The sequence below is a fragment of the Etheostoma cragini genome, chromosome 12 (assembly GCF_013103735.1).
Source record: "Etheostoma cragini isolate CJK2018 chromosome 12, CSU_Ecrag_1.0, whole genome shotgun sequence".
In the NCBI taxonomy this organism is placed as follows: domain Eukaryota; kingdom Metazoa; phylum Chordata; class Actinopteri; order Perciformes; family Percidae; genus Etheostoma; species Etheostoma cragini.
The window spans coordinates 6,624,840-6,648,452 of NC_048418.1; the positions used below are offsets into that span (position 1 = coordinate 6,624,840).

General features: G+C 40.1%; 6 protein-coding genes across 11 annotated transcripts in view; 3 read left to right on the forward strand and 3 right to left on the reverse strand.

Moving 5' to 3' along the window:
* nedd8l (NEDD8 ubiquitin like modifier, like) overlaps positions 1-1,377 on the reverse strand; it is a 1,709-nt gene extending 332 nt beyond the window's left edge. The window contains exons 1-4 of the mRNA XM_034888141.1: positions 1,175-1,377; positions 383-430; positions 204-286; positions 1-90 (exon numbers count right to left, since the gene is read on the reverse strand). The exon at positions 1-90 is cut by the window's left edge and continues 332 nt beyond it. Of these exons, the coding sequence (XP_034744032.1) occupies positions 1-90; positions 204-286; positions 383-430; positions 1,175-1,192 (239 nt within the window). The 5' untranslated portion in view covers positions 1,193-1,377. The remainder of the gene's footprint in view (positions 91-203; positions 287-382; positions 431-1,174) is intronic.
* An 872-nt stretch (positions 1,378-2,249) lies between these two features.
* Positions 2,250-4,688, forward strand: zp3f.2 (zona pellucida glycoprotein 3f, tandem duplicate 2). The gene is made up of 9 exons (XM_034887015.1): positions 2,250-2,441; positions 2,524-2,708; positions 2,784-2,887; positions 2,963-3,054; positions 3,139-3,319; positions 3,401-3,506; positions 3,580-3,668; positions 4,232-4,323; positions 4,430-4,688. The coding sequence occupies exons 1-9, from the start codon at positions 2,375-2,377 to the stop codon at positions 4,543-4,545; spliced, it is 1,032 nt and encodes a 343-aa protein (XP_034742906.1). The 5' UTR covers positions 2,250-2,374; the 3' UTR covers positions 4,546-4,688.
* A 1,312-nt stretch (positions 4,689-6,000) lies between these two features.
* On the forward strand, positions 6,001-7,941 carry LOC117953740 (zona pellucida sperm-binding protein 3-like). Its single transcript, XM_034887016.1, has 10 exons — positions 6,001-6,112; positions 6,201-6,367; positions 6,442-6,542; positions 6,625-6,713; positions 6,812-6,992; positions 7,076-7,181; positions 7,290-7,375; positions 7,505-7,596; positions 7,680-7,754; positions 7,829-7,941. Exons 1-9 carry the CDS (start codon positions 6,046-6,048, stop codon positions 7,742-7,744), a joined length of 954 nt encoding a protein of 317 aa, XP_034742907.1. The 5' UTR covers positions 6,001-6,045; the 3' UTR covers positions 7,745-7,754; positions 7,829-7,941.
* Positions 7,942-8,410: 469 nt separating this feature from the next.
* On the forward strand, positions 8,411-12,671 carry LOC117953742 (RING finger protein 212B-like). 2 transcript variants are annotated; one of them, XM_034887019.1, is made up of 13 exons: positions 8,411-8,552; positions 9,421-9,547; positions 9,692-9,744; positions 9,879-9,953; positions 10,244-10,350; positions 10,440-10,545; positions 10,657-10,685; positions 10,788-10,828; positions 10,936-10,960; positions 11,078-11,141; positions 11,521-11,578; positions 11,716-11,746; positions 11,909-12,671. In XM_034887019.1, the coding sequence occupies exons 2-13, from the start codon at positions 9,448-9,450 to the stop codon at positions 11,982-11,984; spliced, it is 765 nt and encodes a 254-aa protein (XP_034742910.1). In that variant the 5' UTR covers positions 8,411-8,552; positions 9,421-9,447; the 3' UTR covers positions 11,985-12,671. The 2 variants fall into 2 exon arrangements, with proteins under 2 accessions (XP_034742910.1, XP_034742909.1); XM_034887018.1 differs by lacking the exon at positions 8,411-8,552 and adding an exon at positions 8,587-8,607 and having other exon boundaries at positions 10,443-10,545.
* On the reverse strand, positions 12,395-17,433 carry homeza (homeobox and leucine zipper encoding a). Of its 5 annotated transcripts, none has more exons than XM_034887011.1 (3): positions 16,951-17,433; positions 16,113-16,212; positions 12,395-15,744 (listed from the first exon to the last, which is right to left on the reverse strand). In XM_034887011.1, the coding sequence occupies exon 3, from the start codon at positions 15,715-15,717 to the stop codon at positions 13,726-13,728; it is 1,992 nt and encodes a 663-aa protein (XP_034742902.1). In that variant the 5' UTR covers positions 15,718-15,744; positions 16,113-16,212; positions 16,951-17,433; the 3' UTR covers positions 12,395-13,725. The 5 variants fall into 5 exon arrangements, with proteins under 5 accessions (XP_034742902.1, XP_034742903.1, XP_034742904.1 ...); XM_034887012.1 differs by having other exon boundaries at positions 16,029-16,212; XM_034887013.1 differs by having other exon boundaries at positions 16,121-16,212; positions 17,230-17,432.
* A 1,784-nt stretch (positions 17,434-19,217) lies between these two features.
* On the reverse strand, positions 19,218-22,707 carry dhrs1 (dehydrogenase/reductase (SDR family) member 1). Its single transcript, XM_034887017.1, has 9 exons — positions 22,464-22,707; positions 21,468-21,616; positions 21,075-21,218; positions 20,837-20,916; positions 20,494-20,626; positions 20,257-20,400; positions 20,106-20,175; positions 19,521-19,601; positions 19,218-19,435 (listed from the first exon to the last, which is right to left on the reverse strand). Exons 2-9 carry the CDS (start codon positions 21,609-21,611, stop codon positions 19,299-19,301), a joined length of 933 nt encoding a protein of 310 aa, XP_034742908.1. The 5' UTR covers positions 21,612-21,616; positions 22,464-22,707; the 3' UTR covers positions 19,218-19,298.
* Positions 22,708-23,613: the final 906 nt, after the last annotated feature.

Sequence of the window (23,613 nt, forward strand, 5' to 3'; positions counted from 1 at the left end):
TGGAGCGTTGAGCCGCCTCTTAGCGCCAACACAAGATGGAGCACTGAGCCTCCCTGGATCTTGTAGTCTGCAGCTGTCTTCTCATCATTCCTGGGAGCAAAAGAAAACAGGAGAGAGCAAAAGATGGTTTAGAGAAGACTTGTGGAGAAATAACAGCATCTCACAGTGACTACAGAGCAAGATAAGTTAATGTTGGAACTTACATCTGTTTTCCACTGTAGATGAGTCTCTGTTGCTGCGGGGGGATCCCCTCCTTCTCTTCCACCCTCTCTTTAATTCGCTCCACCTTCATGTACATACAAACAAGACTTTTAGTAATGATAGGGTGCCTCGAGAGTCAACAGAATACAGGTCAGTGTGTAATTTCTCTCTTATATGTCACCTTGTCTGTGGGCTCAATGTCGATCTCGATTTCTTTCCCAGTGAGAGTCTGAAACATAATTACATAGTCACACCACCAGCTTTGGTTTCTGAAATCACACAGTCTAACACTACTTCAGAATCAACACAAGGCAGACTTCACATGGAGGGGAAAAAAACCTGTCCTGTACACCAAATAATGTGACCCCTCAGATGTTAAGCTGTATTGTCAATGCATTGTTCACACATTTCATTCCAAGGATATAAAAACCGACACCTGCAAATATTTAGCTACAATGGAGAAGCTAAGTTCCAGAGAATGTGTGGCATTTCGCCTGATGATAAAAATCACCAAATTTCTGGTGATCAACCAGCAGATTAAGATGTAGTGTAATAACAGAAACTGGTGTATAGTAGTGGTCTACTATCCTGCAGCTTAACGGAATCCGAAAGGTCCCACGTTTTGTGCAACACCGGCCAAGGATAGGCTAACCTGCTTTGGTGATGCGTTTAAGTTAGCAAGCTATCAAATAACAACATAGCTACTGAACGGCGATAAGCGTTGACCAAAACAGCAGCATGAGAATAGCTAGTTGGTAGTCCACTTAATATTGAGCCAAAAACCAGGCAGACGTTTTGAAATGGTTTAGCAAAAAATGATATACGTGTACGTTAGCTACATTATAATAAATTACTGCCCCCGGCCAAAAAATAAATCAGCGAACCGGGTCAGTTGTGTTAGCGGGCTAACGTTAACCCAACAGCGGCGACGAGCCAGCGTCGCGTGTAAGCGTACATACAACAATGGTCTTACCTTAACTTTGATCAGCATCTTGAATAAACAATGAACAACAACTCGAAATAATATGAACTATTAACTGACCAAAACACTTGATATACTTGCAAATTACAACCTCCTTCTCTGTCTGACTTGAATTTACTTCCTGTGTACAACGCTAAACGCTCCGGACGGGATGGCGTTAAACAACACAGAAAGGTGGTTCCGCTCTGATACAAAAAAAAAAAAAGAAAAGAAAAGGAAAAAGGAAACCAGCAATTTCTAAACTCACAGCAGCTTTTACATGGAGAGCAATATTTAGGCATACATAACTTACTTAGAATTTGTTTTGTTTTTACAATATCACGCTTTAGAAATATTTCACTACAATTCAAAGAAACATTTCTCCCAAGAAAAAGAATTAAAATATTAGCAAAAAGAAAAAGTGTGCTTTTCCATTAATGGATCATTACTACTGGCAGTAATATGTAAGCATTTTAATATTGTAGCTTGTCCAGGTGGAGCTAATTTTAAAACTTACTGTAGAGTAATTCCATCTGAATCATTGTATAGTTTTATAAACTGGCCACGTTGTGTAGCCTGTGTCAAATATTATTCTGTAAAATAATTAATAACTAGGGCCGTGTTCAGCCCCGACAAAACACAGCAACACATTGTTTTTTTAACTGAAATGGGGGGGTGTTGAACACCCTGTTGTGTTCTCAATAAACACTCTGCCTTTTTATGTACCTCAAGTTTACAGATACCTCTCTGCTGATTGGCTAGCAACTGTGACACAGCCAATAAACAAGGAGTATTTAACTGTCGGGATTATCTCAAAAACTTAACACACCATTCCGAGGAAACAATTCAACACACAGTTTTCAGATTGAACGTGCCCGAGGTGTTAAATGAATGCAGTACAATAAATATAACATTTCCCTCTGAAATGTAACAAAGTAGAGGTATAAAGTAAGGTACACAAATCAGAATCGTAGGCTAGCCTACTCTAAGTACAAAAAACTACTTGAATAAAGATACAGTTGTGTTCCTCTTCATTTAGAAGTTGTCAAAATGAACACTGCAATAAACTGTACGTGAAATTGTGAGAATGGACAAAAACAGCTCAGTGTGTTGAAGAGCAGGCCTACAACTACACAGATGTTAATCATTACGCTAATTTGGCAGGAAGTCTACAAATAGTAACACTTCCAGTGTGACCTGAATCATTCAGTCATGGCGGCTCAGCTGTACTTTGGTGTGATCATCATGGCTGTTTTTGCAACAACTGATGCCACTACAGGTATTTGCACGTGTGTGTTGTAATGTGTCATTAACCTTAGCTTAGTGTTTCAAAAACTGATGTCATGAGAATTTGCTTGCAGATATCCAAGTAGTCTGTGAAGAAGACTCAGTAAGAATCACATGGAGGATAAATGTGGAGTTGGTGCCATATGCAGCTCGCTTCTTCCTTGGAAGCTGCTTACCATCTAAATTTAATGTTTTACCCAATGGCGAGGGGGAAATACACTTCAACTACCATCTAGTTGACTGCAGGTTTAAAAGACAGGTAATGTCACCTTTTTTTTTTTTTTTTACTTAAACACCAGCCTCTTTAGTGTCGTAATACATGGTTTTTCTACAGATGAAAGGAAAGCATCTCCTCTATCAAAATGAGCTGACTTTCAGACCACATAAAAAGTCAACACCTGCTGCCTTTGTGTATCCCATTGAGTGTGCTTATAAAAGGTAGGAGTCTCCATGAATAAAATGTCAGTTTAAAGTTGGAATGTGAGATGAGAAAATGTTTTCATTATATTTTAGTACTGTGGGGTGGGTCCCCACTTTCCTGCACTCTGGATCCAGTTTTACTGAAGGCCGAGGCAGGCTAGTCTTCCACATGGAACTCCTCAATGGTGAGTTCTCAGAGGACCAAATACAAAGGGATACCCAAAGACACTTTCTAATCCTTTTTGTTTTTTTTTACTTTCCTTTTACAGAGCAATTAACAAGTGTAGCAAAGACAAATGTCATCCCTCTCGGCTCGTTCATGCCAATATGGGCGGCAGTGGAGCAGAAATCCCACCAACCCTTGCTGTTGCTCATGGAGGAATGTGTGGCCGCCACTACACCAGAGCTGCAGCTCGACAGCCCAGTTTACCCCATCATTGGCAATAAGGGGTATTATTTTAGATATGGATTCGTTTTCCCAAGTGTTTCCTGGAATTAAAGGTCTATAGCTTGAATTTTACATTTCTTCAGGTGTCTTTTGGAGAGCATGAAGACAAACTCTGTGTTCCTCCCTCGCTACCACTCGTCTGCACTCATCCTTTCACTGCAGTCCTTCAAGTTTGGTCTTGGACAGGAGGTGAGAGGGTAAATGGTAACTGCTGTAGGAACTAACTTGTTCATAACAAACATTGCTTTTTTGTGCTCCTCAGGTGTACATTCACTGTAAACTGGTTGCATGGGATCCTGAAGCTCTTGACGAAAGCAAGAAAGCTTGCCAATATGTAAAGGAAAATCGGAGGTAATTAAAAAAATCATTTAAGACATTTAGAAAAATATTGACCTTCTTGCTTAAAGTTCAATGACATCGATGGCACTGAAGCTGGAGGAAAGTATATATTTTATCGGTTTTTAACATAAAGCATGACTGAATAACACATCTTAAATACCGAACTATCCTAACTTTTATCCAGCACTGATTGTATAAAAATGTAACTACAGTTTATTTGACTGCACTAAATTGTTAATGAGAATTGGGTAATTGCGCCAAGATTTCCTCAAAAGAAACAGAAACCCAACACAACTGACTATTGTAAGTTGGTTAATTATGCAACAAAACTCCGATTGGACAGTTTAGCTATCTCTACCCCTGCAGAGATCTGAGGAGCAGCTAAACCTAGTCCAACACAAAGAAAGCGGAAGGTAGCAACAGACAGTGCAGGAAGTGAAATGTCGTGGATACGGATCACAGAGCTACTGTTAACGTTGCTTTTTTTTTTTTTGAAACCTGAAATCTCAGGCCAGTATGCCTAACTTGTGTAAAACACAATGCTGATAATGCTCTATAATTGCTCCTGTTTTCAGATGGGAACTATTTGATGACCGCTCTAAGAGTTCCGTCTGTAGCTGCTGTGATTCATCCTGCACACCTCGTTCAAAAAGAGATATTGAATGGGGTATCACTTGTCTGCCAATTTCTTTTTTAAATTTACCTTTTTTGTGTGCGTTTTTTTTTTTTTTTTTTTTTTCTAATGAAGCAATTTTTTTTCTCTCCCATTTCAGAATCCAACGCCTTTAGTCACAATTCTGTGTTGGGACCGCTGATCATAATTGATCCGTTGGACTCAAACGTCCACGACATGTTGGAGGTGTCTCTTACTGGAGCTGAGGTGCAATGATAAGCATTTAGGGTCTTTATGTCCTGAAACGGTTTCGTTAAACAAGTGCCTGAAATTGGATATGGACAACAAATTAAGTTCTCAACAGAAGGCCCCGCCCAAGATGGACATGATCACAACAGAGGGGCCAGTAGCAGATGACCTCGGCCTCCTGACTTACAAGACTATTTATCAGCTTTACAGGATATGAAACTGACAAACTTGAATTGTCTGTCATAAATCTTAACCCTCTGTACAAATAAACTTTGTGAACTTCAGTGAGCTTACACTCTTTATTTTATAAAACGCTGTCTTGCTATATCAATCCAGGGAGTGATGCAGTATAAGTTTCTAGATGTTAAAGTCTGTCTCATATCTGAGCTGTAACATGCTACACAATTACTGGCTATGGGGTAAATATCAAAGCCTGTAAACTAATCGCTTCCAGCACTAGTTTTAGTTTAAAATCCAACAGACTCCAAATCTTGGCTGTACAGTTAAAGGAACCGCTGAATTATTAGTCTCTGAAGAGACTGTTTCAATTACGATGTGGCACTTGGACCCATGTTTAGAGTGAAGCCCATATGCTTTACAAGATTTAACTCATGAATCAGGATACAGACTAAAACCTTTGCTGAAAATCAAGCCATACATTCTGATAACACCCCAATGCAGCATTGCAACAAATGTATCAGATTGAAAACCTATTAAAGAGTTCCGGTTTACATTATGTAAAACAATTTGACAAATGCAATCTTGGCCTCCAATGCCCTGCATTTCATAGTAGCATAGGGTATTCTTACTTTCTGGCCATACAATTTAAATCAGCATATGAGTGTAAGTGTTGAAGATAAAACTGCAACTATACACTGATCCCACTGTTTACAACTCAACCAGTATGCAATGCCTGCAGTATGGTTGCACCGGCAAAGAAACCGTTTGAGGTTACTACCTTGTATCCTCACCTTGCCTATCGGTGGGATTCTTTTATGCTAATACATGGTAAACGATGTAAGCACGGTACATGTTTAAACATACGTGTGGGCGGCCAAATAGCTCAGTTGGTAAAGTGGCCGTCCACATGTAGAGGTTTGGTCCTCGATGCAGCAGGCCAGGGTTTGACTCCAACCTGTGCCCGTGTGCATGTCATTCCCCCTTTCTCTCCCCTTTATATCTTCAGCTGTCTGGTCAAAAATAAAGGCTAAAAATGCCCCAAAAATATCTTTAAAAAAAGATATGTGTGATATTTCACTTCATGATGTCTTTTTATGTAAATTATGAAAAGTAACACGTTTGCACAAAACATGACATTGGTTCCCATGCCGGTGATCAAGCTGCACCGTATCAAAATGAAATGGGTCTCGTGTGTGATGCAATGAGTTAATTTCCAAGCTGTAATTAGATTGATGGCCGCTGCAGCTGAGACTGTTGACACACACCAGGTGAAAGCGGTTTTCTTGATTAACGTCTCCCAGTCAAACAAAATAAAAGCACCCTAAGTGTCACCAGTCGGTATCAGTCATGATGGCTTTCTCTTGGCAAATTGCCCTGCTTTTGAGCTTGTCAGCAGCCGTGTCTGTCTATGCAGGTAATGTTGTGGTGGAATGTAAGACGATTTATCATCTTTATCTGAAATTGGGTATTAACTTGAGTTATTTGTGATTGTATCCTCACAGACATGAAACTGGACTGTATGCCAGATTTTGTGAGGCTGGTGTGGACGGAGAGCAAATCCCAGGCTGATCTATCGCTCTTTCGTCTGGGTAGTTGTTTTCCTACCAGCTTTTCAGCCAGGGATGTGGTTTTCAATGTGGCTTTCAATGAATGTAACTTCAGGAGAATGGTGAGTATCACAGTAATACCAGCAAACTTTCAGTCCAGTATTTCTACAGCTTTAGTGACACTTGTCTTCCATAGGTTACTGGGGATCAGCTGATGTACACCAATGACCTGACATACGTTTCTTCTGATTCTCGCTTTGTGGCCTACAGTCACCCAGTTGTCTGTACTTTTCAGAGGTTTGTGTTCGTACTACTACAATGGTCTACATAGACAGATGTTAAATGGCAGCAGGAGTTCACTCTGCTTTATTTCGTGCAGGCCTGACAACTGGTATCCTCTGCTTTATGAACCAGTGTTTACTACCTACGGGTTTGGAGATCTTGTGTTCCACATTGGCCTCATGAATGGTGGGTAAAAAAAAAGAAGAAAAAAAAAGACAACATCATGGGAAATGAAGCTCTCAGTAACTTTAACTTTACTGACTCTCCTCTGTCTACTGCTGTAGATGACTTCTCAGGCCCTGCTACATCTACTGTCTTTCCTCTGGGCTCCATGATCCCCATCATGGCAAGTGTAGCACAGAGGAACCATCAGCCCATGCTGCTGTTTCTTGAGGAATGCGTAGCAGCTAACACACTGGAGCTGCAGCCTGAAAGCAGTATATATCCAATAATCACCAACAAGGGGTACTCCTGTTCCACTGGCCATAAAAATGCTGGAATGACTTGCTTTTTGTCTGGAAAAATTAAAACAACTTTTAACCACACAGGTGTCTCATGGACAGCACAACATCGCGGTCCAGGTTTGAGCCGAGGCAAAAAACCTCAGAGATCCGCCTTTCTCTTCAAGCCTTTAGGTTTGCTCTCGGCGAAGAGGTAAACTACTTTCAATTCTAGACTATGCATGTTAATCCTTTTTAGATGAAAGACTTTAAATACTGAACTTCTATGCCATGCAACCTGCACTCTTTAACTCCACAACAGGTGTTTATACACTGCAATCTTGTAGCTTGGGAGCCCAATGGTCTTGATGACACCAAAAAGGCCTGCCACTACGTCAAAAAGCATGGGTAAAGAGATCAACTTGTTTTTAATGACTGAGGTCTTGAGTGATTCCGACACACTACAGCATGTTGGAATCAGGATTAAATAACATGTCCATGCAACCATTTTGAATGACTCGTTATTGATCAACTCAGTTGGCAGCTGCTGGACAACTCGGCGTTAAGCTACATGTGTGACTGCTGTGACTCTAGCTGCAAGTCCAGGAGGACAAGGAGTATAGCAACAGGTATCTACACAACTTCTGCTTTATAAAACTTGTCTCATTGTGCTGTACTGAACTTTTATATATATATTTTTTTTTCCTCCCAGGGAAGCATGAAATATTGGAAAAAGCAGTCCTTGGGCCGCTTATCATTACTGATCAGAATTCCTGAAGTATCTAAGGTGGGTAAGTTGTTGTGCATTTGAAATATATATACTTTTAACCTCAACTAAACTTTTTTCTTTCTCTCAAACAGGCTTGGCTCCAGGATGGGTCCTACAATCTTGCTTGGATTTTTATTTCAGTGTGACATTCAGATTGTAATGTGGCCATTAAAGAGAACTGCATTTTACTTGACAGCTCAAATGATTAAGTTTGTTTTGTGATTCTCAAAGTGCTTAATTTCATGACTCATGTTTTCCTGACATCAACTGAAAACTCATTCCTTGGGTGAGATGCTTACAGCTCCCTTGCACCAAGAACTTTGGACCTGTTCCAAGTTGACCTAAATGTAGATCAGTTTAAAACTGAATTCCCAAGGTGACAATGTTTATGCTAATCATGGGTTGCTTCACCCACAAACAAATCTGGATGGCATAACTTGATTTTCGTCAGGTCCAGGCCTTCTTGTTAGACTCTATGCTATGAGCATCTCACCCAAGGAATGGTTTTTCAGTTGCTGTAATTGTAGAAAAATAAGCAATGGGGTTTTAAATCAACTGCCTATCAAATACACACATTTGTAAGTATGAATTAGCCTGTCAATTGGTTACATTTAACACTGACACCGTACTAAATTACATTGACATTTACTTTTTTTGGGGGGGGGAAGGTTGGCTCTTTAAATTTAGAAACTGGCCTTTACTCCAACAGCCAATTCCAACAAAGATGCCCGCTATTTGTACTTCAACCGAGGCGGGATTGGTCTACTGAGCCGGGTGAAAACGTTTGTTAGATAATACTTTTGAGCAGCCCGACAGGTAATGTTGGCAAATAACACGAGAGAACATATCTTCTAGCCAAAATGCAATGAAAGTTGAGTCAGTTTCTTTCCCTCTCGTCAGTAGCCTGCCAAACAACGTTATTTTTCTACAATTAAGCTAGCTAGCGTTAGCTAACCTGTTAGCATCGTGGATACGTAAGAACGGTTAGCATTGTGTTGTTGCAGAATTACTTCATGCTAAAATGGTTGAGTGTGATACATTTACATTGTGTAATTTGTAGGAAAAATAATCCAGTTAACACTCGTCTTCAAACAAGGAACGTTACTGGACCCTACATGGGCACGTAGGCTATGCATGTGTGGAACTAACTAACGCTACAGCAACTCAATTGAATTGTCGATCTGTCCATTAATCGATTAGTAGTTTGGTCAATAAAATGCCAGAAGATGGTAAAAAATGTCAATCAGTGTTTTCCAAAGCCCAAGATGACGTCCTCAAATGTCTTGTTTTGTCCACAACTTAGAGACCGTATACCGTGGATACTCATAGAGGAGTGAAGAATCTACTAATATCCACATTAAGAAGCTGGAACTAGATAAAGAAAACTCAAGCCGAATAGTAGATTATCCAAAAAGTTGACAATTAATTTAATGGTTAAAAAGTAATTGATTGATCGATTAATATCTTCAGCTCTACATCTGACACCTTTTGAACATGTCATTTAAAAACTGGGGGCATTTCTAGCATTAATGTTGTTCAGGGGGATATTATGTTGAAATGGTAAAGTCCACACCAGGAAAAATTACTCAAAAGTATGTGCCGAGGGGTGTCCACATACCTATGGGGGTGTAGAGTTATTTATTTTACATGATCACATTTATGTATTGTAACATTGTGTTTGCAGAGGAGGAAACAACCCACTGGACTTCAAATGGACTGGTTCCACTGTAATCAGTGCTTCACAAGGAGAGGGTCGAAGTTTGCTGTGTCCAGCTGTGGCCACATTTGCTGTGAAGCATGCATTCAATCTCGTAAGATAATTATATGTCAAGTCAGTTTACTTCCACAATTATATAAATATAAATATAAATGATAAATTAACTATTTAATATCATGGCTCAAATGAGACAGTTTCTGGCTAGTTGTGCTTCTAGTGATCATGTCTTTTCCCACAGAGCAGTGCAGTGTATGTGGGGCCAGCTGCAGTTACCTGCCTATCACAGATGAGGTTGGTGAGTTTGCCATTCTTCACTGCAGGTTACTGTCCAATGCCACCAACAGAGAATTAACTTATTTTACATAGCCAACTCATTATATTTGTACACATTATTCTTATTATTAATCATTTTTTTTAAATCTCAGATGAAGCCACAGGAAAAGGTGTTTTTCAAGGACCCTGTGAAGCTCCTCCAGTCATGTCTGGAGCACACTTCACAGGTCTGTCTCCTCAGCAACGGCCACCCAAGCTTCGTCACTGCAGTCATTTTTAATTGCTATTCAGGGATGTTAAATGTCAGAGCAGCCAGTCAATTAACCCCTCACCCCTCATTAAGTCCATTAACAACATATTGCATCAGATATTATATTAGATATGAGATTAAAAGCATTACAAATTGCCATTGTCATAGAAGCATCACTGAGCTTTAATCCAAAACCCAAAGTTGATTTACATCATGTAGTATTTTCACTGAAAGAAGATTTGATTGTGAGGTCTTCATGCTCCTCAGATTGCACTTTTTCAGCGGACACAGATGGAGAGAGTCACGGCACACTTCAAGCATAAGTCCGTTGAACTGGAAAGGCATCTGAAGGAAGTCACTGAGCATGGTTACAGGTACTTTAAGTATTTGTTATTGTTCCTCTGTGACTGTGTAAATGACCCCCCCCCCAATGCAACCCTATTAATTCCACATATGTCATCATAAGGCAACTCTCCGAGCTGAAAAGAGAAAATACTGACTTAAAAAAGCAGCTTTCAAATCTGAAAAGAGAGACTGCTGATTTGAAAAAGCCACTTTCTCAGCGAAGGGTAAGTGTTCCAGAAGTCCAATAAAGGTAAAGTTCATGTTGCCAAAAATGAAAATGTTCAGGTAATAAGTTAAATATCTAATTTAGCCTGCACACTTTCTGTTTGCCACAGGTTTCTCCAGGACAGTTTCATATAGATGGGTAAAAACAATTTATATTTTAGGACTATTCGGTTTAATAACAAACATTCCAATACTACATTTTTTAAAACGATTGGGTAATAACGTGTTGTCCCATATATAGCACTCAAAGGGTGTCACTACCTGTGGCCGTCACCTCTCCAGGTAAACTCTGTGTTAAGTTGTTACAGTTAATGTTTTGTTTTAGGTAGCACATTTCAAATATTTTCAGCAGAGTTAATGAAGAGTGTGTCCATGTCTTCTTTTACCAGTTACCCCTCGTTCAAGAACTATGAGGTATGTTTAACATTGTCATGTTCTGGTGGATGTCATTTTGTATATGCAACATCATCACATCTACTCTTTATAAAAGGACTGCAAAATATTTAATGCTCAAACATGTCTGGGTCTTAGTTACATAGGCTCAGCAGAGTCTCAGGCGTGGGCCAGAGACAGAGCTCCCCATCTAGCCATCACAGTAAGTATGTTAAGATGTTGGAAACAGAAATACTAAAATAAGATATACCAGTTTGGCAATACAAACATCTTAGTTCTAGGTTAACTAAATAGCTTTTATTAAAGCTTTTGAGGAGATTTCATATTGCTGTCTTGCTCAGCTGATGGAGTTTGTTATGCTGTTAAAAGATGCCATCTCGTCTTGCAAACTCCATCAGCTGATGAAGACTGAAATGTGGGTCAAACCTCTATAGAAGGCTAATAAGTGGACCTTTAGTAAAGATCGCTTTTGTCAGACTACAAGTTCCAAAATGTTCATGCTCAATAATGACACAATCATAGACCAGGTCCTCATTAGCACTAATTTAATCAATATTTGGAACTGTTTATGTTTTTATCAGACTCCTGGATCCGCTACCTCTATTTTGAGCCATAGTTCTCTTCATGAACATGTACACAGTAAGTGTCGTTGCAAACACGCTTTTGCAGCTCTACCGTAGCTGTTGGGATTAAAGTGGATAAGATGTGCTTAATTAACTCAGAAATTAATTAAATTCTATCTTTAATCAAAATCATTTCACCTCTGTTTTAAAAAGGAACACCCACATCCTTTAGCACTCCTACAAGGTAAGAAATGATTTACAGTTTTGTCTCGTGAGGAAACGTATCACATTTCTGCATTTTCAATAGATTAGATAATACTTTGCTCATCCCACAATGAGGAAATTCACCTCCATGGAAAGGTTTTCCTCATGTAATTGTGAGTCAGTCCATTTCTGTTTTCCCCAGATCTCAGCGTCAGACTCCTACTGTCTTCCAGTTCCAGTTTATGAGTGGATTATCAACACGGTCACCCAGGCGTTAATGAAATGGCCTCAAACATGTCTATCGGTTAAGGAGTCCTTAGCCATATGCGTGTACATCAGGACCCTTGTGTCTTTGTTAGAGATACACATTTGTTTAAAGTCCAGTAACGGTTGCCACCAATGACTGAAGGTCTTGTACATTGTTGAGTATAGGTATTTTACAATTGTTAAGTTTACACGGAAGTTATACTGGTGTTGCCATGTGGTTCCTCTGTTGGGGAATTACTAGCCACATTGTCTTAATGATCATTGGTTAATTAATGGTCTTTTTTTTGTGTCAACTTATAATACAACCATTTCTGCTTATTGTTTTTTGCTCACAACAGAATATACTTTGATGAAAACTAAATGTGTCAGAATCAAGTGGAGTCATAACAGCACACACAAAAAAAACATGGCTTGCACATGATTAGAAAGGCAAATCCTTTACTGGTTTCCAGTGACACAATTGTGCAAATGAGAAATTATTCAAACAGGATAAAATACATGGAAAACATCTGCTAAGGAAGACACAAAGCATTGTGGACATTTCCCCACAGTATGACACTTGCATTATCTTTTGATTACTAATAGAATGCCAAACAAACAGTGATAGACAATGCTTTATCAACATTATGGTCATCTAACCATTATTCAGACATTTCTAATTAACTAAACTCTACTTAAAGCCCACTTCACCCCTTGTAGGTCTAGCAAGAAGTATTTTAGAGTGGAGATTTTCTGAACTGATGACCTGAATGTATAGAATTTGTGCTATAACTACTAATCGAGTTAGCAGAAAAGTATTTTTTCTTTGGATTCAAACCCTTTGCTACTTATACAGTAAGTGGACCCCCGTCCGTCATTGTATCTAGTTTGTCTAGATTATAAACCATTAAGTCACACCCTAAAGCTATTAAGAAAAAATACTGACTGAATTATTGAGTGCAAATCAGAAATAAATTGGGGATTTTTGACTATGATGTGGATGTGATTGCTTTCTTAGTACTGTTCTCCTTTTCTGGTAGAAATGTGACAACGTATAAAGTAACTCAAGTATTACAGCAGAGCGTCTACAGGAGAATAGGGGAATGTGTCTCAGAAATATGCTGTAGACATCAGTAGAATTGGATGTACCATGCGGTTTTCAAATGTCATGATAATAGGTTTCAGTGTTAAGAGATCAAGAATGACACGGTTTAGTTAGGAACTAATATTTTGTGAAATAATTGGATTTAATGAGTATGGCAGCAGGCTCTAAAACCAAAGTGCAAGTTGTCAATTTAAAGTGTACATGTCCAGTGTGCTTTTCTCAACAAGGAATTATTGGCTGAATAGGAATGATTACACACATTGATTATTAGTCAACATATTCATCAACAGAAACCTTTTTCCAGAGCGGTTGTCTGCTATAGACAGGTACCGGAAGCACAACCAGTTTAAATCATACTGCTACAATAGCGTGCTAAAAATGATGTAGTGATATCTAAATAAAAAAAATAAGCTCAAAAAAATAAAGCAAACCAGTGTACAGGTTACTGTCCTATTTACAGCAACACAATTATTATTCAAGTCCAAAATATATTACGATAAGCAGATAATGTATCATATAAAAACACAAACCTTACTTTGGGCTTGTATTGGAAAGACCGGATGTTACAAACCTGCCGAAGTAAAGCAATTTAAACCAATGCTCGCTGGTGCAAAGGATATGGAGCGCTGCCAACTTTTAGAAATGTTCTACAGTCTGTTTCCAGCATCCTAATCAGCAACAATAGGCTTTTCTTCAGTCTCCCCAACACCCTGAGCTGCAAACCAATCTCGCACTTGCTGGTAGCTCATTCTGGATTTCTTGCATAGATAGTCAAGGTCTTTTTCGTGTAGCGGGCCTGTTGAAAGGTAATATGTCACCAGTGGCTGGATGTCAGGGGAATCTGCACTTGTTGCATTTGCTTGAGATTTTCGTTTGCGGCTACCCCCGGGCCGAGAAGAGGTCCCAGAACCACTTCCATTAGTTAAACCGCTGCTACTTTGCTGGGCTGCAAGTTCTGCCAAGAATTGGTCGCGGACCCCCTTCACCCAACGCAGCTGGCCATTTTTAACGGCATACCGTGTATCCCCGAACCACTGAATAACATCCGCCCGGGGTAAACCTGTAAGCTTTACAAGTTCAGTGTAATCTTCACTCTTGGGCCACTGGCAGCGTAAGAAGTTCTGCTTTAACACATCCAACTGCTCCTTAGTCTTTCTCGGTCGCCCAGCCGGAGTGAGGGCAGGGGATGTTGATGTAGATGAGGGAGTCTTTGAGACACGCCATGTTGTTTCTGAGGGACTGGCTTTGGCTGAGGGAGCAGATTTCTTTGATGTGCTGATGCTGTTGAAAAGCGGTTTATTCGGTGAGACAGTCAGTGGAGGACTGCCAGAGGGGGAAGAGTATGGAGAGGATTTTAAGATACCTGATGGTTCCTGCGGCTCATCTGTCTCTATCTTGCAGGTCTTTGTCAGTTGTAGGGGTTGCTCTTCACTATGTTCCTCATCTTTCAAACTGTCCCCATCACCAGACAGATCCTCCAGAACATCAAACCCTTCTGCCTCAAGGACCCTTTCGCCAAATGCTTCCAGGCTGTTTGACAAAAAGGTCTGAAAGAAATGTGAATTTCTAATCCCATTGCTACGGACTCCCTCCTGGCCCTTCACCCCATTTAGACTTGTCTTTTGTGTAATAAGTGGGAGAGGTTGAATTTGTTGGTCATGTTTTCCTCCAGGGGGTTGAGAGTAGTTCTGGGCTGCAGCAAGGCTTCCTCGGCCAACCCTAAGCTGGTACCGGCTGTCACTGAACCATTTACGAATGTCGTTACGGCTCAGCCCGGTTTCATCCTGCAAACGTCTAAGCTCTGCCTCTGCCGGCCAGTTCTCTCTCAGAAAGCTCTTTCGCAGGGCAGCAAGCTGAGCTTTCGATTTTTTGTAGCGCCCATGACGATGCTGTCGTGAAGATGACTCGGAAAGATCAAGGGAGACGTCCGCTGCTGTACTTGCTGGCGTGTCTGCTGGTGGGCGGTAGAAGTATGAATCCTGAGGAGGTGGGAGGGTGGAGCTGAAACACGGGGCAGTGGGTTTGGCTGGTTTATAGGAATCTGGTGACTCACACTTTGGTTTCTTCTTCTGGGGGCTAGAGAGAGCACCCTCTACTTCATTGCTATCCTTATCTTCAATTACCAATTCCTCACAGCTGCTGCTTTTGCTCTTTACTTTGGCTTCCTCATTTGTTTCAGTATACTCATCACAAAGCTCCGGCACCGCCAGCTTTTGTCGTGTCTCCTCTATCTCCTCTGATGACCAGCTGATACCATATTTAATTCTCTGCACCATAAACCACACCTTAACTTTGTCCAGTGGCAAGGCACATACCCGGGCCAGGGTGCTAACCTCACAGGATGATGGATATGGAAATAAGTTAAAGGCTTGGACCAGCTCTGGGATTGTGTCAAGTTCACGGGTTTGATCTGACTGTGTCCATACCAATTTCAGTCCCTCTGAAACAAGAGGCAGGCACACAACAGAGTTGTGGTTGGTGGTAAAACTAGCCACACCACTCACATTGCTGTCAGCTGAGCTGGCAGACTGGCGCAAATCCTTGGAGGAGCGTTTAGCTTCACGTTTTCCTTCACATTCTGTCTTTGATACTTTTTCAGAAGGCCCTGTTATGCCTGTAAATAGTCCATTTCTTCCATTATGTTCACTGTAGGTTGCCATCTGGGTTTTCAAAATAGGCTCTTTCACCTAGAAAAGCAATTAAAACACCGGTTTAGTGGTTTTCTACATGTTTCAACTGTTTTCACTTCACAGATTAGATCACTGCGAGCAGGAAAACTTCTGAAGAGTACAGCCAAAAGAGACTATGATGTGTTAAGAACTTTCAGTTCTCGTCCATTCTAAAACTTTATTATCTGACAGCTGTTTCCCCCTCCCCCCTAATTTGCACTGCTTATTCTGAACTCCCAGTGAAACTAGTCGTATACTATGTCCAGACTGGGTTCCCCTCCCCCCAAAGTGTAGTGACTGACTTTTGTTTTGTGTGAGTGGGGGATTGGTCGCAAAGGGTGGGTGCGTGAGGAATGGGGATCTATGAGAAATCCATCACAGCCTACTTTCTCACCCCTTCCCAGCCAGGCTTTGTTCCACTCCCAAGTTCTCTGTCCCAAAAGATGAGTGTAGCTTCTTCACAAAGGCATACACCACAACAGAAACCTGAGGAAGAACAAAATCAGTAGTCACACTCAAGTCCAAGTCTAGGCACTCTACACACTCTTAAACAATATTACACACTAAATTACTACTAAATTAGTGTATTCATGTTTCTTATGAGACATGAAACGTAGCCTACATGAATGTACTTTTGTTCATAAGCAACAGGTGTTAAGCCAACATTTCAATACATCTCGAGCTAAATATAAGAACATCAAAAACACTTTTTACGTTTTTGTTCATTGGTTATTACCTTATTAAATTAAGGCGTTTGTAACAACTTATTGAACAGTGTCTTACAAGTTAATGTACTCTTCATTTAAAAGGTGTTGGGACATCATGGGAAACATTGCGCATGGCCAACAATTATGCTAGTTTGAGCCACGCAGGAAATGTTGAAGTACACAGAAAAACATTGGCAAACACTTATGAAAGCACTGTATTAGTCATTCGTGACACATTGAAACCTACAGGGCTTTGGTCGTGTGTTGCCCCCCCCCCCCCCCCCCCCCCCCCCCCCCCCCCTGTCTTCGATGTCTTACTTTAAGGCACTGTACGAGTTTGATACGTTGTATTTGTGTTTAAGTGAAACAAAAAGCAAAAAAAAAAAGTTGCTCTCGGTGGCAATCACAATATCAGCCCGCGTCTCCCCCTTCATGGCGTACTAACTAAAACGCTTCACACTGCACAGGCGCACTTGGCCGTAAGACACGCTTCAGAGAAACACAAAAATAAACTTACCGAAAATGCCAAAATAACCCGCTATCCCCGAGGTCCTTTTGAGCCTAAATACAACAAAAGAAACCCAGAGTTCTCCCCCTGCCACTCCGCTTTTTATGGCCGAAGTTTCGAGGGGGACCAGGGAAACAATACCGTCCGTCTGTCGATTTGACCCTTGTCTTATTTATGTAGCACTTCGTCGGATTACGGTCGAGATACAAAGATGCGAGGCGACCAAGTTTGTCGTCTTTCGTAAGAGTTCAGTCGTCTGCTAAATCCTGCCTTATAGGGCGCAGATACCTCAATCCGCGAGATTCAGGTATGGATTTGTGTCGCCGTTACTTCGTCCTCCTCGGTCCATCCGTTGGTGCTTTTGTTCTTTAACTGAGAAGTGTTTTCGCCGTCCGGTCAGATCGAGGCGAGGCGGAGCCGAGGACCAGGAAGCCCAGAAGGCCCAACTGCTCTCCCACAGTGACGGCGGGGTGGGTGTGCCTGTCTGGGAGAGCAGGCCATGGATTGGAGGGAGGAGGCGCCTGTATAATAAATCCGTGGCAGTAGGCTAAACATTTGCACGTCAACCACTCACACCAGTCCCCTCCGAATCAGGCCCCCCCAAACCCCAGGATTTTCATCGAGAATCAATGTAGCCTCCCCAAGACCTATGGGGAAAAACTTAGAGCTTCATCAGTCCAGGGCCATTGCTACCACTGAGAACACAATGTTTAAGTAAATTACATTATACATTAAAAAAAAAAAAACACACACACATTGTGGTGTTTTATAGGCAGATTGTACTAGTTTTAGACTCAGTAACTACTTACCAACAAATAACTAAAGAAGACAGTATTTTTTATTTTGTTTTCTGATAAATAGCTTTGAAGCTGCATTTAAACCTTAAAGTTGAGGAATGCAACTTAAATAAAATAAGAAATAAAATGTGAAAAATCCAAATAAATAAAACCATTTTAAATTGTACTGGGGGACTTGACCCCAGTATCTCTAATACCATTGCTATGGTCCTAAATTATTTCCAAATATCACCAAAATTGAGACCCTGACAGCTTTAGACGAGCGGATGTACCCACGTTCTAACAAGAACAAGTTTACAACCGCTTAGAAACAAGATGGAAACATCCAATCAAGTTCCAGTGATACTGTCCTTGAGCAATATGTTGAATTCCTGTCCGCCTGATGACGTGATGGCATGTCACTGAAAGCAGGGCAGCTGGATTTTAGTGTTACATATGAGTCAGAGGGAGCATTTATAATTCATAGTTAATGCTAAATAATAGAATCATATAGACAAGGTGTAGATATCAAATCTTTCTACGCAGAATTTTATTTAAGAAATCTTTTTTGATTAGTTTGCAGATGCTATCATTTTTTTATTGGGAATGAAGTGAAAACAGCAGGGAGTTGACATTTCTTTATTGAACCAGTTGGTACTGTAGTAGTTGTAGTGGGTATAGTATTGATATGTACACACTTTTAAGGAATCTAACAATGAATCCTGAAATTAGTAAAAACATGCAAAAGCATTTCTAAATGTGTCATGTTTGGATAGTAATGCTGTTGTATACTGCTTAAGAAATAAATATAACATTTAGCAAATAAAATAAAAAATCCCATATCAAACGTTGTGGCTTCCCCCACAGCTGACATTAGTGTTAAATTCCTAAAATAGGCTTAAGCATCCTTCATGTTAACTTTGTTTACCTCAAACTTCATATAACTGCTTTAATTAAGCACTCAAGTAGGAATGGATGTATTTATAGCATATGTATTTTCAATAATACTTCAATTCTTCAAAAATATATTGTTGTCAGTCTAAATTGTTTGGCTTCTTGTCAGCCGTTAGCCATTAGTAACGGATCTGATCACTGACATGGTAAGTATAGGTTTATAGGGGTGGGGAATAAAAATCAAAACAGCATAGAATCGCGATATTTTCAGTGGCAATACTGTATCAACGCACAGGCGCCGATTATCGATATTTTATTATATATGTGTTGTTCAGTTTGTGTGATTGACAATCCCATTTTGCAGCAAAAAAATTTAAGTGATGTGAACAAACAGAGAAATGTATCTTTTGAGATGAAACAGATGTTGACAAGGTTTCCTTTTGGGGACATCATTTGAAATTGGGAAACATTAGTAGTTGGAAAAAAATGTTATAAATTGCAATGTATCGCAGAATATTCCAATATGTTTAAAATTGCAATAATATTGTATTGTGGCATAAGTATTGTGATGATATCGTATCGGGAGGCGTCTGGCGATTCCCACCCCTATAGGTTTAGCTAGAATTTTGACCATGTAGTTGAAAACACAGTGTGATACTGCCACTTCGGTACGGATGTAGAGAATGTTTAGAAGTGGCTATTAGCCAAGCTGAGCACAAAGCGTGGCAGGCGTACGAATGAAGGGACAACAGCTGACAGCCAGGAGAGATATGGGACCTGCGTCAGGAGGAATTTAAGGGACGTGTAATCAGTTACACTCCGTCCTGGAAATAAACACATAAACAAAATATTAGAATGTGGGGCAAAAAAAAAGTACAAATCTATAAAAAAAAAAAAAAAAAAACTTACCATCAACATCTCGTATCCCATAGCGCCTAGCCAGGTCACAAGTCATGAGTACTTTCCCAGTCAGAGACATCAGATTTGTATCTTTAAAAGAAATTATGGTTGGTTTGCAAATAAAGACTCTCAAAGAAGGTTGAAGCAGTAAGTTATTCTCAGCAATCAAAAACAACAAAAAGTGACAAGACGACCTAATGCAAGCTGACAAGAAAGTGCATCATTCAGTTCAATTTGGCAAGCTGTGATTGTTTTTTTAATATCAGCCATGTGTATTAGCCATGTTTCATGCTGTTCCGAGACGAAGACACATAATGGGAACATCATAGAGAATGCCAACAGCGGAAACAGCTGACCAGTCCTGTGAATTTAACATTCACTACGTCAGAACTTATTTGGCAAAGGAGTTTCTATGTGTCCCATTTAGCACATCTACTTTTTTTTTCTACAAAAGGCAAAGACCACCTTCAAATTGATAAAGTTTTAATGAAATCTGGACCTTTTCATTAAGCTTTTATAATGTGATACTTCATAATGCGCATAAACATACATGAGATGGTAACTTCATTACCATCTCATACAGTATAATCTTACCTTTTGCCAGACTGACAATGCACATCCCGCTCACTTCTGGGGTTTCTCCACTGGCAAACACATCTTTAAACTGAGCAAAAGAAGATACAGACATTTAGCAAAATTGAAGTAACTACCAGGATAGGGATTTGTTGTTAAGAGAAGATTCTACCTTGGAATCTACACCCTGTGGTGTTTCTTTCTCCAGTATTAACTGAGACACCAACTCTGTTTGTACCGCTCCTGGCCACAGACTGACAGAAGCCACTCCTCTACTTTTCAGCTCAACGGCCATGTCTGCTGCCAGCCTGTCACACTGGAAACAATCCACAAAACAGGTTTTTATTACACTGACCTAATTACACAGCACATGTACATAAATCTAAGACTTAATAAGAAGAGAACTTACCGCGGCTTTACCAACACCATATGGTACATTGAAAAGATACCGCAGCCCACCCATAGATGAAATGGTGACTATCAAACCCCGTCCTTGAGCCACCATCATCCGTGATGCATGAACTGAGAAGAAATAGTGGCCCCTGCCACAAAGATAAAAATGCTTCTTTTTTTTTTAAACCACACTATTATGTATTTTTGAAAGAGATACTACTGACAAAAAAAATCATGCTGAACTCTAAAATAAAAAGACAAAAACAAATTGAGTAACAGCAGATGTCTACGAAACTGTCACTAGACACAAGTAGATGACTCAGTTGACTTATCGGACATGACTAAGCACAAAAGCATACCTGAGGCCTGTGTTATTAATGGAATCCCAAATGGACGGATCCGTTTCCCAGAACTTGTTCCCCATATTCTCAAAGATAGCCTGGAATAACAATCATGTGTAGAGTTCAGATAAAAGGGTCACACAGCAGGCGGTTTATGGATGGTGTTCTTTAATGCTGTTGTGTTCCAAAAGTAATTTGTAAAGTGTAAAGTGAGCCAACAATTAAGTAGTGTTTCATGTCCTAGTGGTATAGCTACCTGTACTCCAGCATAGGCATTGTTAACCAGGATGTCCAGCCTGCCTTTCTGTTCACGTTTGATCTGTTCAAACAGGTCTTCAATGTCTTTGTCTTTGGTAGAATCACAGATAACAGGCACACAGTTTCCTCCCCTCTCCTTAACCTGTGTTAAGTACAAACATATCAGTTGTGAACCATAGAGAGAAAACCTCACCGGAACACTACTAGTCTACTACAGAACTGCAGAGCATAAAACACCGACATTTCAGCTGCAACGATTTCTAGTACTGGACAGAGGAACGGGCATTTTTGTGAGCTGAGCATGATAGGTTCATGGATATATTGCCTTTGCTTGTCTACTTGACAGCTGTCTGATATAGCCCTTACAAGAAAGTCAAGCTCAAAATTTCACCTGTGCAGCGGTTTGATTCAGAGTGCTCTGCTGGCGCCCTGTGATGTAGACCGTGGCTCCTGCCTCAGACAGCTGGAGAGCTATTCCCTTGCCGATGCCTCTGGAGGCACCTGTTACTACACACACCCAGCCTGACAGGGACATTTCCTCTGGGGAAGGAAACAACACCACAAAGGAGTAGTAAGCTCAAATACACCATGTTAACCAAATGTACATCAAATTAGTAGAGGTCCGAAAGTTAAATTTGATCAGAGGTCAAAAGGGAAAACCCCACTGTTCATAGTTAACTCATAATCTAGGAGGAGCAATGTTTTTCCAACTCCATTTTGTCCAGTAACTGTGATTCAGCGTTTTGCATGTGCAGTTTGACACTTGATAACATATCAGTGACTACGATCAGTGATAAGTTTGATTATGAATTTTAAACTTGTCTCAAATCAATTGTAAACGGTAAATGCATACTATAAAATACCATAGCAAAAATGTAACAAGAACATAGTTTATTATTGACTACGGTGACGTTTGAGATATTTGATACTATCAAAAACATCTGTTCAGTTAGTGACGTATTGGTACTATCAGAAACATCTTATCAATTTCTTATATAACGAGAGAGAAGCTTTTATGTAACGAGCTGTTTTTACTCCAGCCCTTTTAAACTTTACTCACATATGTTCTCGTTCTTATGATCGATCATTTTGATTATGATCGATTTTTTACATTGCGTTATTTCTTCTCTGGTTTGGACAACTAATTTGATGTTGTGACGAACTTCTCCTGGCTTAGATAGTATAACAAAAAAAACTTTTACTGCGTAAAAGATTCAGTCAAAGCTTAACGACAGAAGAAACTGACGACTCGTTTAGCTAGCGTTAGACGATTTGATTAAATTGTAATTCATTCTTATCAGTGGCGTGACTCTTATTTAACACCGTCGATTTTAAAATTAACTTTTAACTAGTTCACCCATTTTCATAAAAAACATCTATAACCAACCTTATTCCACAGAAAAGCGCTTGATTTGGTTTGTCAAGTCCCAACAGTAATTCTTCCGAGACCAACAAGGAAACGTATCGCTATAGACGTTACGAGTGGTATGTGCTGCTGTTTATTCTACTGAGTAATATCTTAGGATACAACAATGTGTGAGCAATGTGACCGTAATCATGGCTATCGAGGCATAATATCTAACGTAGTATCGCGAGAAGACGCAAGATAAGCAGAGAGTGGAGGTAACCAGTAAGCTTTAAGGATTCACTTAAGCTAACTTCCTCCTTCGCTTGAAATCTGCAAATGTAACGTGACAGGTTTTGAGCACCAACTGTTCCGTAAAGTGACTGAAAAACAGAGTTGACAGCAGTTTTGGCGAAGTTTACAACAGTTTACATCATGATAGGACAAACATGAGTGAGCTATCTATCACTGGTAAGTGTCGGAGGTGGTCTTTGGTTTAACTTAGCTACAACATTTAACACACGATGGCGCTATAGTCCTCCCATAGACTCCCCTAAAATGCCCGAATCAGACTTGTGTGTATATTAGGGCCTTTGTGTGATTACTGTAGAAATGGTAATAGGGCAGCTAAATCATAGCTGATATGAATCTGATAAATAAACATGCACTCTCTTTGCTCCTGTGATCTGTGATAGAGAATTCATTTCGATAAAGTCGTTTATTCCTTATTTCTTAAAGTAGTTTCATAAGTAGTGTAACTTTTATGCTTATTATTTGTACATTTTAACAACTGTCTTGTCCAGTTTCTGCTGGTTAAAAGATTAGGTGGCAGAGTGTCAGTCCAAGGCCACTCAGGGAACACATAGTTTGAACTGTCTTCTTTTCGTGAACTGACATTCTTGTAGCATAATATAGAAAACCACAGCCCAATGTCTTATCCTTGTGTGTGTGTGTGTGTGTGTGTGTGTAATAAAAAGACTGAGCTACAGAGAGGATTTTGAAGATCCTAGGAGCAATGCTGGTGAAAGGTTGTTCTTAGCTGTTCTTCCCTTTTGCGGCAAAAGTCTGTAAACTGCTCACTACCGTCTGAGTCTCGTTTGTTGCCTTTACCGTCAATAATTTAGTAAGTTTAAGTGACCTGAACCTGACAATCTGTAATGTCACAGTTTTTTCCTGTCCTATATATTGTTCC

Coding starts and splice junctions, on each gene's coding strand:
- zp3f.2 (XM_034887015.1), top strand. CDS start 2,375: ATGGCGGCTCAGCTGTACTTTGGTGTGATCATCATGGCTGTTTTTGCA. Junction 2,888..2,962: donor ATTGAGTGTGCTTATAAAAG/GTAGGAGTCTCC, acceptor ATTATATTTTAG/TACTGTGGGGTGGGTCCCCA. Junction 4,324..4,429: donor AAAAAGAGATATTGAATGGG/GTATCACTTGTC, acceptor CTCCCATTTCAG/AATCCAACGCCTTTAGTCAC.
- LOC117953740 (XM_034887016.1), top strand. CDS start 6,046: ATGATGGCTTTCTCTTGGCAAATTGCCCTGCTTTTGAGCTTGTCAGCA. Junction 6,113..6,200: donor AGCCGTGTCTGTCTATGCAG/GTAATGTTGTGG, acceptor GTATCCTCACAG/ACATGAAACTGGACTGTATG. Junction 6,543..6,624: donor GTTGTCTGTACTTTTCAGAG/GTTTGTGTTCGT, acceptor TATTTCGTGCAG/GCCTGACAACTGGTATCCTC.
- LOC117953742 (XM_034887018.1), top strand. Junction 10,546..10,656: donor AGCCACTTTCTCAGCGAAGG/GTAAGTGTTCCA, acceptor TGTTTGCCACAG/GTTTCTCCAGGACAGTTTCA. Junction 11,579..11,715: donor TCTTCATGAACATGTACACA/GTAAGTGTCGTT, acceptor TGTTTTAAAAAG/GAACACCCACATCCTTTAGC.
- homeza (XM_034887011.1), bottom strand. CDS start 15,717: ATGGCAACCTACAGTGAACATAATGGAAGAAATGGACTATTTACAGGC.
- dhrs1 (XM_034887017.1), bottom strand. CDS start 21,611: ATGTCCCTGTCAGGCTGGGTGTGTGTAGTAACAGGTGCCTCCAGAGGC. Junction 20,917..21,074: donor ATGCCTATGCTGGAGTACAG/GTAGCTATACCA, acceptor TTGTTATTCCAG/GCTATCTTTGAGAATATGGG. Junction 20,627..20,836: donor ATTAATAACACAGGCCTCAG/GTATGCTTTTGT, acceptor TCTTTGTGGCAG/GGGCCACTATTTCTTCTCAG.